This window comes from Sphaerodactylus townsendi, linkage group LG08, assembly GCF_021028975.2.
Source record: "Sphaerodactylus townsendi isolate TG3544 linkage group LG08, MPM_Stown_v2.3, whole genome shotgun sequence".
Taxonomy (NCBI): Eukaryota; Metazoa; Chordata; class Lepidosauria; order Squamata; family Sphaerodactylidae; genus Sphaerodactylus; species Sphaerodactylus townsendi.
Genome location: NC_059432.1, coordinates 110,964,341 through 110,978,260, shown reverse-complemented (window position 1 = coordinate 110,978,260; position 13,920 = coordinate 110,964,341). Strand labels below are relative to the sequence as shown.

At 48.0% G+C, this 13,920-nt stretch overlaps 1 protein-coding gene across 1 annotated transcript in view; it reads left to right on the top strand.

Annotated features, from left to right (window-relative positions):
• The first annotated feature begins 1,024 nt into the window (after positions 1-1,024).
• ALPI (alkaline phosphatase, intestinal) overlaps positions 1,025-13,920 on the top strand; it is an 88,555-nt gene continuing 75,659 nt past the window's right edge. The window contains exons 1-3 of the mRNA XM_048506968.1: positions 1,025-1,065; positions 8,482-8,568; positions 11,208-11,324. Of these exons, the coding sequence (XP_048362925.1) occupies positions 8,505-8,568; positions 11,208-11,324 (181 nt within the window). The 5' untranslated portion in view covers positions 1,025-1,065; positions 8,482-8,504. The remainder of the gene's footprint in view (positions 1,066-8,481; positions 8,569-11,207; positions 11,325-13,920) is intronic.

The following is a 13,920-nucleotide window of genomic DNA, read 5'->3' as shown; positions in this document are numbered from 1 at the left end:
GTTGTATTACCTAACAGTGTTACCTATTTACTGTTTTCACTGCTCATCTCTGCCCATCTGCACGAACATCCTAAGCCAGCGATGGCGAACCTTTGGCACTCCAGATGTTATGGACTACAATTCCCATCAGCCCCTGCCAGCATGGCCAATTGGCCATGCTGGCAGGGTCTGATGGGAATTGTAGTCCATAACATCTGGAGTGCCAAAGGTTCGCCACCACGGTCCTAAGCCCTCATCCCAAGCCCTCAGGCCACAGACAGGCTGCACGAACATTCTAAAGGTGACAGTTAAGCACAGCCAGCTTCATGGCCTGGTGCGCCAGGAAAAAGACGTTTTACCTGGCTCAGGTATGGACTTTTGGCGATTTGAGGGTCCGATTACCTGCCCGCAACAGGGAGGGATGTCCTGTGAAAATTTGGGGGCGATCCATCCAGCAGCTTCTGAGGGAGACCATCAGGAACAAACACACTGTTAGATTTTTTTATGTATAGATTATACGGAATTTACTCCCCGTCCCCCCGGGGGGGGGGGGCAGCTGCCATCCTCCACCCATTCACATCAGGGCATTTCCTCAGGTGATTTTAAGTCCCACCCAATGCTCCTGGCCCAGCCTCCAAATCGTCTCCCTTGAGTCTGGCGTCTGACTGTGGAGCTAACAAAGAGCAATAAAGCCTTATCTCCCAAGGAAACCCGTCGATCCACAAGCACTGAGTATTTTGACGCTCTGGAAAGGCCTTATCTGCTGAACTGGTTCTTCCAGGCCGGAACACCAAGAATCTGGAACGTTCTTTACCGACGGGATCTGCGTTGGACGCGTGCGTGCCGAAAAGCCTTTATGAAGCCTGATATCAAAAATATCATGGGGGTTTTATGCCTCAGTCTACTGGTTTCACTTCCTTTCCCGGTTCCCCTTTCCTCGTCCTTGCAACACAAAAAGGAAGTTGTGCAGTCCTGTTCCTCTTTTCTCCCCTTATTTCTCCCGCCCTTCCTCAAACAAGACAGCACAGGGATTTCCCGGGGCTGCAGCTGTCAAACCGGGATCCTGGAGATTGTAATCAGAGAGTGGTGAGTCTGGCGTTGGACCTCTGGAAAACCTCCGGCTGAAGGATTAAGTGGATCCTGACCTAATGAAGCCGGGGGTTTGGGAGAGAGGGTGGCAGGGAGCGGCCTTTCGAAACTGGTTTGACAGCACAATTGAGGGGGGGATCCAAAGCGAAGCAATTCAGAACTTTCTGAAGGAAAGGTCACATACTTCACATACACGCTACAGGGGTCAGTGCTATCAGTCACAGACCAGGAAAGGGATTTGGGTGTCTTAGTTGATAGTTCCATGGGAATGTCAACTCAATGCATGGCAGCTGTGAAAAAGGCAAACTCTATGCTGGGGATCATTAGGAAAGGAATTGAGAATAAAACTGCAAAGATTGTCATGCCCTTATATAAAGCCGTGTTGCGACCGCACTTGGAGTACTGTGTCCAGTTCTGGTCGCCACATCTCAAAAAGGATATCGAAGAGATAGAAAAAGTGCAGAGAAGGGCAATGAGGATGATTGAGGAACTGGAGCACCTTCCTTATGAGGAGAGGCTGCAGCGTTTGGGGCTCTTTAGTTTGGAGAGGAGACATCTCAGGGGGGATATGATTGAAGTCTATAAAATTATGCATGGGGTAGAAAATGTTGACAGGGAGAATTTTTTTTCTCTTTCTCACAATACTAGAACCAGGGGGCATTCATTGAAAATGCTGGGGGGAAGAATTAGGACTAATAAAAGGAAACACTTCTTCATACAACGTGTGATTGGTGTTTGGAATATGCTGCCACAGGAGGTGGTGATGGCCACTAACCTGGATAGCTTTGAAAGGGGCTTGGACAGATTTATGGAGGAGAAGTCGATCTATGGCTCCCAATCTCGATCCTCCTTGATCTGAGCTTGCAAATGCCTTAACAGTCCAGGTGCTCGGGAGCAGCAGCAGCAGAAGGCCATTGCTTTTACATCCTGCACGTGAGCTCCCAAAGGCACCTGGTGGGCCACTGCGAGCAGCAGAGAGCTGGACTAGATGGACTCTGGTCTGATCCAGCAGGTTAGTTCTTATGTTCTTAAATACCAATGTAAAGGCAAACCAGACCTCAAAACCTGGATAGCTTTAAAGGGGGCTTGGACAGATTGATGGAGGAGAAGTCGATCTATGGCTCCCAATCTTGACCCTCCTTGATCTCAGATTGCAAATGCCTTAACAGACCAGGTGCTCAGGAGCAGGAGCAGCAGCAGAAGGCCCTTGCTTTCACATCCTGCCTGTGAGCTCCCAACGGCTCCTGGTGGGCCACTGCGAGTAGCAGAGTGCTGGACTAGATGGACTCTGGTCTGATCCAGCAGGCTAGTTCTTATGTTCTTATGAGGGGAAGCGGCCCAACAGGTGGTTGCTTCAGAGAGCCAGGCGGTATCCCTCAATGGAACGCTCCCCAGTGTTGAAAATATGAAGGAAAAGCCGTTCTCTTTGCTGTGTTCCGTTTGGAGGGTTTATTTTCCTTACTGGGGGCTGCTTCCTGGCTGCCCTCAAAAATGTCAAGGGCAGTGAGCAGGCTGGGAGTGGGTGGGTTGTTTATTTATTTATTTATTTATTTATTTAATTCGGCTTTTATACCGCCCGATCCCCGAAGGGCTCCGGGCGGTGAACAGCAAGGATTCAGAGACAACAGGAGCAAAACACATATACAATGTTGTTTTATTTTAATTTTATGTTATTATTAGTTTTAAGTTTTCGATACCGCCCTCCCCCTGAGGTTCACAACAGGTTAAAACGTACATTAAAACATCATTTAAATACCCATTACATAAAAACAGAACCCATTAAAAAATGTGGACGGCGTCTGGCTACCCCCCCCTGGGTAGATCCCCCCTGGCTGGGGGATCTTTTTTAAAAGAAAAAAAATGGCAAAGTCATACTTTTCTGCATAGCTAGGGAGTCTCACAAAAATGCACACACATTTTCCCCCACCCACCCACCCACCCCACCCCACCCCCGTCTGTCTGCGAGTCCCTTTGCAGCAGGTTCTCCGTTGCGGAGTTTGCTTTTCTATTATAGCAATAATAGCTGACTCTGAGTAGATCACGGAAAGATCTTACCAGGATGTACCATAGCGCCAGGGGCGTAACGAGGCAAACTGTAGCCCTGGGCAAAACCTGAGTTGGATGCCTTCCCCCCCCCCCCCCTCCCATGGGCAGCCACTCCACCACGACCAAATTTTTTTTTGCACCAGGACATTGGTGCCTGCAGGGGGTGCATTTTTAGACGTATCAGCACCAAGATTTCAGCGTATCATCGGGAGACTGTCTTTATGCTGCCCCGCAGGTTTGGTGAGCTTTGGTTCAAGGAGTCCAAAGTTATGGACTCCCAAAGGGGGTGCCCCATCCCCCCATTGTTTCCGATGGGAGCTAATAGGAGATGGGGGCTACAGTTTGGAGGGTCCATAACTTTGCCCCCCCCCCCCAGAATCAAACCTCACCAAACCTGGTGGGTAGCATAAGGAGAGTCTCCTGAGGATACGCCGAAATTTTGGTGCCACTAGCCTAAAAACTGCTAGCCTAAAAAAATGGAAAACCACAAAAAACACCCAAAAACGAACCCTGCATTTTGATGCCCCCCACAAGGTGGTGCCCTGGGCAGCTGCCCACCTTGCCCAACGGGCATTACGCCCCTGCATAGCGCACTCCACATGTGGAGACCGTTTCAGAAAGTAGCCAGGCTGGCCTTCAGCAGAATAACTGAATTCCAGTCCGGCAGCACCTCGGACACAGATGAGATTTTGGGGGCAGGGTGCGGGGTGAGCTTTTGCTCCCTTCATAGATACCTGGTGTCAAATAGCTCATTCCCTGAAAATCACCTTGGTCTGCAGGGTGTCACCGGACTTGAACGGAGCTGTTCCCTGCATTGGAGCACCTTCCTTATGAGGAGAGGCTGCAGCGTTTGGGACTCTTTAGTTTGGAGAGGAGACGTCTGAGGGGAGATATGATTGAAGTCTGTAAAATTATGCCTGGGGTAGAAAATGTGGACAGAGAGAACTTTTTCTCTCTTTCTCACAATACTAGAACCAGGGGGCATCCATTGAAAATGCTGGGGGGAAGAATTAGGACTAAGAAAAGGAAACACTTCTTCACGAAACGTGTGATTGGTGTTTGGAATATGCTGCCACAGGAGGTGGTGACGGCCACTAACCTGGATGGCTTTAAAAAGGGCTTGGAGGAGAAGTCGATCTATGGCTACCAGTCTTGATCTGCCTTGATCTCAGATTGCAAATGCCTTAGCAGACCAGGTGCTCAGGAGCAGCAGCAGCAGAAGGCCCTTGCTTTCACCTCCTGCAGGTGAGCTCCCAAAGGCACCTGGTGGGCCACTGCGAGTAGCAGAGTGCTGGACTAGATGGACTCTGGTCTGATCCAGCAGGCTAGTTCTTATGTTCTTATGGGGGTTTTCCTTAATTCCTCCGCCTTCCTGTATCCCTTTCTCACTCTCAGAAAGAACATGCGCAAGAACTCTGCTTCCTCGCGCCAAACGAGAGGAATGCGGGAAAATATCTGTGCACGGTTGATGGGAATCGCACCGAACTGTGAAAAGGGCCGTTTGGTCATCACGTTTCTGATGTGTGAAAAACAAGCGCTTGCAAACAGTGCTTGGCCTGGATTGCTTCACTCCTTGACAGCCAGGCAGGAAACTGGATTTGCAACAGCCCTGTTACCTCCCTGCTCTTTACTAGTCGCGTGTGAACTGCGTCTCCCCCTTCAGAGGCCCCGAGGGCCAGTTGTGGGGGATCCTTGGTCAATTAAGGCCTCCACCCCCTGCTTCCTGAGAGCATCTCATTTCCACAGACCAGGAAAGGGATTTGGGTGTCTTAGTTGATAGTTCCATGGGAATGTCAACTCAATGCCTGGCAGCTGTGAAAAAGGCAAACTCTACGCTGGGGATCATTAGGAAAGGAGTTGAGAATAAAACTGCAAAGGATTGTCGTGCCCTTATATAAAGCAGTGGTGCGACCGCACTTGGAGTCCTGTGTTCAGTTCTGGTCGCCACATCTCAAAAAGGATATCGAAGAGATAGAAAAAGCGCAGAGAAGGGCAACGAGGATGATTGAAGGACTGGAGCACCTTCCTTATGAGGAGAGGCTGCAGCGTTTGGGACTCTTTAGTTTGGAGAGGAGACGTCTGAGGGGGGATATGATTGAAGTCTATAAAATTATGCATGGGATAGAAAATGTCGACAGAGATAAATTTTTCTCTCTTTCTCACAATACTAGAACCAGGGGGCATCCATTGAAAATTTCCCGGGGGGGGGGGGGGAGAATTAGGACTAATGAAAGGAAACACTTCTGCACGCAACGTGTGATTGGTGTTTGGAATATGCTGCCACAGGAGGTGGTGATGGCCACTCACCTGGATAGCTTCAAAAGGGGCTTGGACAGATTTATGGAGGAGAAGTTGATTTATGGCTACCAATCTTGATCCTCTTTGATCTGAGATTGCAAATGCCTTAGCAGACCAGGTGATCGGGAGCGACAGCAGCAGCAGAAGGCCCTTGCTTTCATATCCTGCACGTGAGCTCCCAAAGGCACCTGGTGGGCCACTGCGAGTAGCAGAGTGCTGGACTAGATGGACTCTGGTCTGATCCAGCAGGCTAGTTCTTATGTTCTTAAATACCAATGTAAAGGCAAACCAGACCTCAAAACCTGGATAGCTTTAAAAGGGGCTTGGACAGATTTATGGAGGAGAAGTCGATTTATGGCTACCAATCTTGATCCTCCTTGATCTGAGACTGCAAATGCCTGAGCAGACCAGGTGCTCGGGAGCAGCAGCAGCAGCAGCAGAAGACCATTGCTTTTGTAACCTCTTTCTGTGGGTTCTGTGGGGCAGTACTTGGAAGGAGTTGCAAAGAACTAAGTTTAAACAAAACAGTTTACTTCTCTTAACAACACAACACTTTTAAAACATTTAACATTTACACTTTACAGTCCTGTTAAGTTTGCATTTTCGAGTCCTTATATTTACAGTCTACTGATATTGCCAAGTCCAATTCTTCTTTGCTGGTGGTTGGTTTTGAAGACTTCAGAGGCTTGGTGAACAGCGAGTTCAAAGGTGTTGAGAGGTTCCCAGAAAACTCTCAGCATTTACATACACAAAAACCCTGAAACAATAAATTCTAACATTTACAATATAGCAAAAAATAAATAAACTCCCTTCCCACTAGTTCCCCACAACATTGCAGTTACCTTAAACAAGGTGTTAAGGGCTTAATAAAATCAACCAAGGCCCCAGCCTGGTAGCCTCGCTTCCTCCAACCTCATGAGTTCTGCAGCATTCTGCTTCTTTTCAGACTCCACCCCTTTCTGGGTCATCCCATTCTTACACAGGGGTTACACTTTCACATCCTGCAGGTGAGCCCCCAAAGGCACCTGGTGGGCCACTGCGAGTAGCAGAGTGCTGGACTAGATGGACTCTGGTCTGATCCAGCAGGCTCCTTCTTATGTTCTTAAGGGGCTTACCAACTCTGCTAAGTGACTGTCAGCAAGGAGCTTCCTAGACAACTGAAAAGCAGAAGTGGTTTCCTGTTGCCGTCTTCTCCAGAGTCTTCCTTGGTGGTCTCCCTTCTAGCGACCGGTTCCACTTAGCTTCCCCCAGCAAGGAGCTTATCAGGGGCTTGCTGACCCTGCATTTTGGCCCTAGCAAGGGACTTCCAAGACAAGCGAGAAACAGAGATGGTTTGCCATTGCCTTCCTCTATAGCAGGGGTGTCAAACTTGTGGCCCTCCAGATGTTCATGAACTACAATTCCCATCAGTCCCTCCAAACATGAACATTGGTTATACTGGCAAGGGCTGATGGGAATTGTAGTTCATGAACATCTGGAGGGCCGTGAATTTGACACCTGTGCTCTATAGAGTCATCCTTGGTGGTCTCTCCCATCCTAGTACGAACCTTTCTTAGCTTTTGGGATCTGACTGGATTGGACTGTCCCAGGCTGTCTTCCCTCAACAGGTCGTCTGTGTTTTCTTTTTGTTGTCGTTTTTTTGCAACAGGAAAAAAAAACTTAGAAAAATAACCTATCGTGGTGTGGCCATCTCTTGCGAATGGATGGCTTCGCCGAGTGCTACTTCCTGGCTTTCTTTTTTCATTTCTAATTAAAATCGATTTGGTACAGCTTTGTCAGTTGGCCTGCTATTTGCGATGGCCTTTTGCTTTCGAGGGGAAAATAACTAGAATTGTAGACTGGAAGGGAAGAAATTATCCCGGTTAGCCGGGAACAAGACAAGTGGCCACCATTTGCTGGTGTAATTTACGAAAATTGTCTTCAGTTCTCAGTTTTGTTCAGATATGGAGACCATTACCTAGTAATTCTAAGGACCATCTCTTGGCCTATAGCAGCGATGGTGAACCTATGGCACGGGTGCCAGAGGTGGCACTCAGAGCCCTCTCTGTGGGCATGCACAGAGTTCATCGTGGGGGGGAAATCGCCCCCCGCCACACACACACATCTAAGCTGGCCTGGGCCACTGGGTTCGATTGTTAGCATTCAACTTAAGACCTAGTTTTGGGGAAGCAGTGTAGGTAACCCTGTTAAGCGCTGTCAAACCCCACTGATTTTCATGCAAAGAACTAAAGCACGATCCTTTACCTGGGAGTGAGCTCGGTTGCTGGCCATGGGGCTTGCTTCTGAGCAAATCCTCCTAGGGTTGTGATTCACCCGTTGGAAGAGTTGCACGGTTGCTTCGAAGCAAAGCCAACAACTACCACCAAGCTTACTCCCGAGTAACGCACGCCTCAGAGCCAACTGTTTTTTCTAAACTAAAACCTCAGTATGCAGGTTAAATTGCCATGTTTGTTTGTTTGTTTGTTTGTTTATTACATTTATATACCGCCCTTCCCCGAAGGGCTCAGGGTGGTGAACATGAATATACAAATAGAGCACAAATAAAATCAATAAATCTCAAATCGTTAAATAAATCATAGTAAATGGCTCTATAGTCTTTGAATCATTAAAACCCCATTAAAAGCAGCGTGTTGGCACTTTGCGGTAAATAAGCGGGTTTTGGGTTGCAGTTTGGGCACTCGGTCTCGAAAAGGTGGGGAATTTGGGGGGTGGGGGATAAGAGCCTTGCCCTCACCTAAGACCCAGAGCATCCGATGCCCCTTTCCTCTGCGTTCCTCCAAATGCAAGTTATTGTCTGTAGGAGGAAGAGAGAGACCTCCAACAATCTGTTTGCTGAGCCTCCCAGCTATTGCCCCCCTGGTAGGGTCTGGTGTTCCAGTTACATGTGTGTTTGCTCACCAGGTTCCTTAGAAATCTCCAGAGATTAAACCCTCTAAACCGCTTCCTGAGAAGTTGAGCAAACAGAGCTGCAGAGCTTCCCGCAAGCTCTTGCAGGGGCCAGCAGGTCTAAAGGTCAAAGGAAGAGCAGAGAAGCCAACCGTCTTCGCACCTCTCGCTTTCCCCACACAGAGATTCCCTGGCTGGGCAGCAAGATGGGCCCACTGAGGATCTGCGGACTCCTTTGCCTCTGCGTCCATCTCTCGGCTTCAGCCTCAGGTGAGGAGCAGACCCACGGGGGTCATGGCGTACCTGTGGGGAAGTTGGACTCCATTTGGCCATAAGCATAAGAGTTGAGGAGAACTTTTCTTTCTTTGGATTGTCGAAGGCTTTCATGGCCGGAATCGCTGGGGTGCTGTGTGGTTTCCGGGCTGCGTGGCCGTGTTCTGGCAGCATTCTCTCCTGACGTTTCGCCTGCATCTGTGGCTGGCATCTTCAGAGGATCTGATGGTAGGAAAGCAAGTGGAGTATATAGGATTCCTTTCCTACTATCAGATCCTCTGAAGATGCCAGCCACAGATGCAGGCGAAACGTCAGGAGAGAATGCTGCTAGAACACGGCCATACAGCCCGGAAACCACACAGCACCCCAGTTTTCTTTCTTTCTTTCTTTCTTTCTTTCTTTCTTTCTTTCTTTCTTTCTTTCTTTCTTTCTTTCTTTCTTTCTTTCTTTCTTTCTTTCTTTCTAAGCAAATCTTGCTGGACTCCATTTGGCCATAATGACAGAAGTTGAGAACTTTCCTTCCTTCCTTCCTTCCTTCCTCCTTCCTTCCTTCCTTCCTTCCTTCCTTCCTTCCTTCCTTCCTTCCTTCCTTCATTTTTTCATTTCTTCCTTCCTTCCTTCCTTTATTTTTTCATTTCTTCCTTCCTTCCTTCCTTCCTTCCTTCCTTCCTTCCTTCCTTCCTTCCTTCCTTCCTTCCTTCCTTCCTTCCTTCCTTTCTTCCTTCCTTCCTTCCTTCCTTCCTTCCTTCCTTCCTTCCTTCCTTCCTTCCTTCCTTCCTTCCTTCCTTCCTTCCTTCCTTCCTTCCTTCCTTCCTTCCTCTTTTGAAGGAAATATTGCTGGACTCCATTTGACCGTAAGCATAAGGGTTGAAAAGACCTTTCTTTCTTTCTTTCTTTCTTTCTTTCTTTCTTTCTTTCTTTCTTTCTTTCTTTCTTTCTTTCTTTCTTTCTTTCTTTCTTTCTTTCTTTCTTTCTTTCTTTCTTTCTTTCTCCTCCCCTCCTCCCTCTCTCTCTGGAAACTGATCTTTGTAGCTTAGAGATTAGTTCTAATCCTGGAAGATCTCCGGGTCCCTACCAGAAGTTGGCAGCCCTCTCTTTCATCTTTCCAACCCTGTCCCTGCGTGTGGCATCTAAGAGAGACGGCTCTTCCGGATGGATCCCTGTCCATCACCCAGCCGTCAAAGCAAAGAGCCACAATCTTGATTCCGCAGACAATCCACAAGCCGTTGGCCAAATGGCAGACCTTTGTCCTCTGTGATCGGCTCGTCTCCATCTCCCATGCAAAGCGGCTGATAAACCTTCATCCTGGACTCTGTGACTCACCCGTGCCCTGCAGGCCTCTAGAAGCGCTCTTTTCTGATCCCAGATACAGGAATATTTCCAATACTGGCCTCACTGAACATTCAATTCCTGGTATTTTTTGGGCACTCGTGATATTACTGCTGCTCTCCTGGCACAACCAGGAAGGCCGCGCTTAGGGTGCCAACTCTGGGTTGGGAAATTCCTGGAGATTTAGGGATGGAGGTGGGGGAGGGCACAGTTTGGGAAGGGGAGGGACTTCAATGGGGCAAAGCTGCCACTTTCTTCCAGAGAACCATCTCTATGGTCTAGAGATCAGTTGCCATTCCAGAAGATCTCCAGGTCCCACCTGGAGGTTGGCAGCCCTAAGTGCTCTCCTACTAGGTTCTATTTTTATTGAAATCCAGCAGGTCCACAGATCCCTAGAGATCTCAGTATCTGAGGCCCCTTCCGCACATGCAAAATAATGCATTTTCAAACCACTTTCACAACTGTTTGCAAGTGAATTTTGCTATTCCGCACAGCTTCAAAGAGCACTGAAAGCAATTTGAAAGTGCATTATTTGGCATGTGCGGAATGAGCCTGAGGGATGTGAAGGGTCAGCTCCCGATCAGCTTTCCAGCATGGTGTAGAGGCTAAGAGCGGTGGACTCTGATCTGGAGAACCGGGTTCGATTCCCCACTCCCCCTCATGAGCAGCAGACGCTTATCTGATGAACTGTATTTATTCTTATTCATTATTTATTATTTTATGAAATTGGATTTGTACACCGCCCTCCCCTCGAGGGCTTGAGGGAATTTGTTTCCCCACTCCTCCATATGAAGTCAGCTGGGTGACCTTGGGCCAGTCACAGTCCTCTCGGAACTCTCTGAGTCCCACCTACCTCACAAGGTGTCTGTTGTGGGGAGAGGAAGGGAAAGGAGTTTAATGTGTTGTCAAAGGCTTTCACGGCCAGATTCAACTGGTTGTTGTGGGTTTTCCAGGCTGTGTGGCCGCCAGACCACAACCACGCAGCCCGGAAAACCCACACAGCAACCAGGAAAGGAGTTTGTAAGCCGCTTTCAGACTCCCTACAGGAGAAAAAAGCAAGACGTAAACTCTTCTTCTTCAGATCCTCCCTTGGTGGAGTCTCCTTCTTTGGAGGTTTTTAAAGAGAGGATGCCCATCTGACAGGAGTGCTTTGATTGGGTGTTCTTGCATTGCAGGGGGTTGGACTGGATGGCCCCTTGGGGTCCCTTCCAACTCTATGATTCTATGACTCAATGTGCCAGTAGATTCCATGAGTTAATTATGCCCCATGCAAAAAAATAACTTTTGTCTCTTCCGGATGCTTCTAGAGGAGGAAAAAGATCCGAGCTATTGGAACAGGAGAGCCCGGCAGACGCTGGAATCTGCACTCAAGTTGACTCCAATGACGCATCGAGCAAAGAACCTCATTCTTTTCCTGGGGGACGGTGAGTCTGAGTGCATTTAGACCTGCACAGGGGGGAACAGGTCCAGGCTGCTGTTTGGCCCTCTGCACATGCCTAGAAGTGTTTCTGTTCATTTTGACCTCAAAAGTTGTGAAGGAAAAGAAATCAGGCTAGTACAGAATCTCAAGTGAGGCAACCCCCCTTGGTTTCAGGGGGAATTGTCTTTTTCTAAAACTTTACTTTTATTAGTTAGTTAGTTAGTTAGTTAGTTAGTTAGTTAGTTAGTTAGTTAGTTAGTTAGTTAATTAAATTTAGTTAGTTAGTTAGTTAATTAAATTTATAGACCGCCCAATCCCCAAGGGGCTCTGGGCGGTGTACAACACAATCTATGTACAATATATAACAAAGGTCGCAATAGTGACCATATATACTAAAATTCGTTAAAACCATTCAAACCATGTAAACAGCGGTCAAAACAATAACAATAAAAATGGCGTCCCGCAAGCCAATTCCTTTAAAACCAAAAAGAAGGGAGCAACCAAACTCCTCCCTAAAAATAGCAATAAATATGTGTGTCAAAACAGATTATAAAATAGGAGGCAAGAGTACCAGTGGAGCAGAAACAAGGGAAGGGTGAGGGGTGCGGTACACGCACCTCAGCGACTGGACGCTCCAAAGGTCCTGCAGGGCCCGGACAGCTGGAGGAAGAGTGTTCCACCAGGCCGGGGCCAGGGCTGTAAAGGTCCTGGCCCGTGTGGAGGCCAGCCATATCTTCGAGGGGCTGGGGACCACCAGCAAATTGGCCTCTGCCAAACGCAGAGGAACTACAGAAAGAAAGGAAAAAGAGTCAAGAGTTGAAAACAGGTAAACATAAACATGGTATCAATCTTCCCAACTGGAAAGAGTAATTATAATAAACACATAATCCTGTACAGTCAGAATCTAATATAATCTTTATTTTTCAGCTCCTATCTTCAGTAGTACAGTAATCCACTTGAGTGGCTTAGGGGAATTAACTCGACCTCCTGACCCGGTTTAGTGGGAGCTAATTTTTAACTGCAGGCACAGAAATCTGATTGTGGCTAGTGTTTGAATTTGGAGGGATCGGTAAAAGTGATAAGAGTTTGGGTTTGCAAAGTGATTATTTCGGAGCCTCCGTTAACCTTACATTTAGATGAAAGGCTGGAGCAGCTGATGATGTCACAGGCCACGCTCCGGGGGAGTCCCAAGAAGGGGGGGAAGGCAGGCCACGACTTTCTCTGCCACTGTCCACCTTTTTGTCTGTCACATCTTTATCCCACCTAAAGAAGAAGAAGAAGAAGAAGAAGAAGAAGAAGAAGAAGAAGAAGAAGAAGAAGAAGAAGAAGAAGAGGAGGAGGAGGAGGAGGAGGAGGAGTTTGGATTTATATCCCTCCTTTCTCTCCTGCAGGAGACTCAAAGGGGCTGACAATCTCCTTGCCCTTCCCCCCTCACAACAAACACCCTGTGAGGTAGGTGGGGCTGAGAGAGCTCCGAGAAGCTGTGACTAGCCCAAGGTCACCCAGCTGGCGTGTGTGGGAGTGCACAGGCTAATCTGAATTCCCCAGAGAAGCCTCCACAGCTCAGGCGGCAGAGCTGGGAATCAAACCCGGTTCCTCAAGATTAGATACACGAGCTCTTAACCTCCTACGACACATCATATACGCCAGGGATGTCCAACTCTGGTGCCCCAGATGTCCATGGCCTACGATCCCCATCAGCCCCTGCCAGCATGGCCAAATCTGGAGAACCGGGTTTGATTCCCCACTCCTCCACCTGAGTGACGGAGGCTTATCTGGTGAACAAGACGGGTTTCCGCACTCCTCCATTCCTGCTGGGTGACCTTTTTATTTGTTTGTTTGTCTATTACGTTACATTGATACCCCGCCTTTTTCTGGAAAACTCAAGGCAGCTGGGTGACCTTGGGTCAGTCACAGTTCTCTCAGGACTCTCTCAACCCCACCTACCTCACAAGGTGTCTGTTGTGGGGAGAGGAAAAGAAAGGAGCTTGTGAGCCACCTTGAGCCTCCTAACAGGAGAGAAAGGTGGGATGTAAATCCAAATTATTATTCGGCTTCTAAACTAATATGAGGCCCCTGGAGAATGTCATTCCCATGGACTGCTCATTGGCTCTCTCTCTCTCTCTCTCTCTCTCTCTCTCTCTCTCTCCCCCCCCCCTCTCCCTCTCTCTCTCTCTCTCTCACACACACACACAAGGACGTGCATCATTGAAAAATAAAGCTGATGTTGACTTTTCTTTCAGAACACTTCACTCAGTAGAATATTCATTTGGTCCTGGTAAAAAGTACTGTGCAGATTGTGTCTTCAGGGTTTTAGGTTTTTCTTTTAGACAGGCACGGCTGACAAGAATTCCATGCAAGAGCAGGGCATCTTTTAAAGTAATCTCTAAGAACAATTTGTGCTGCTGTATTCCGGAGGACCGTATTTTAAAATATCTACCAGAGATGTTGTGTATGCAGTGGCAGGTACTACAGTCTAAGCAGACCAAAAATATACAATTTAATGGATCAATGCTATTCGGCTCTTCAAGAGCTCACACGTTCCATCTGAGGAGCACATGTGTTTAAGCCAACTTCCTCAGCTGGGCTTGCTTTTAATG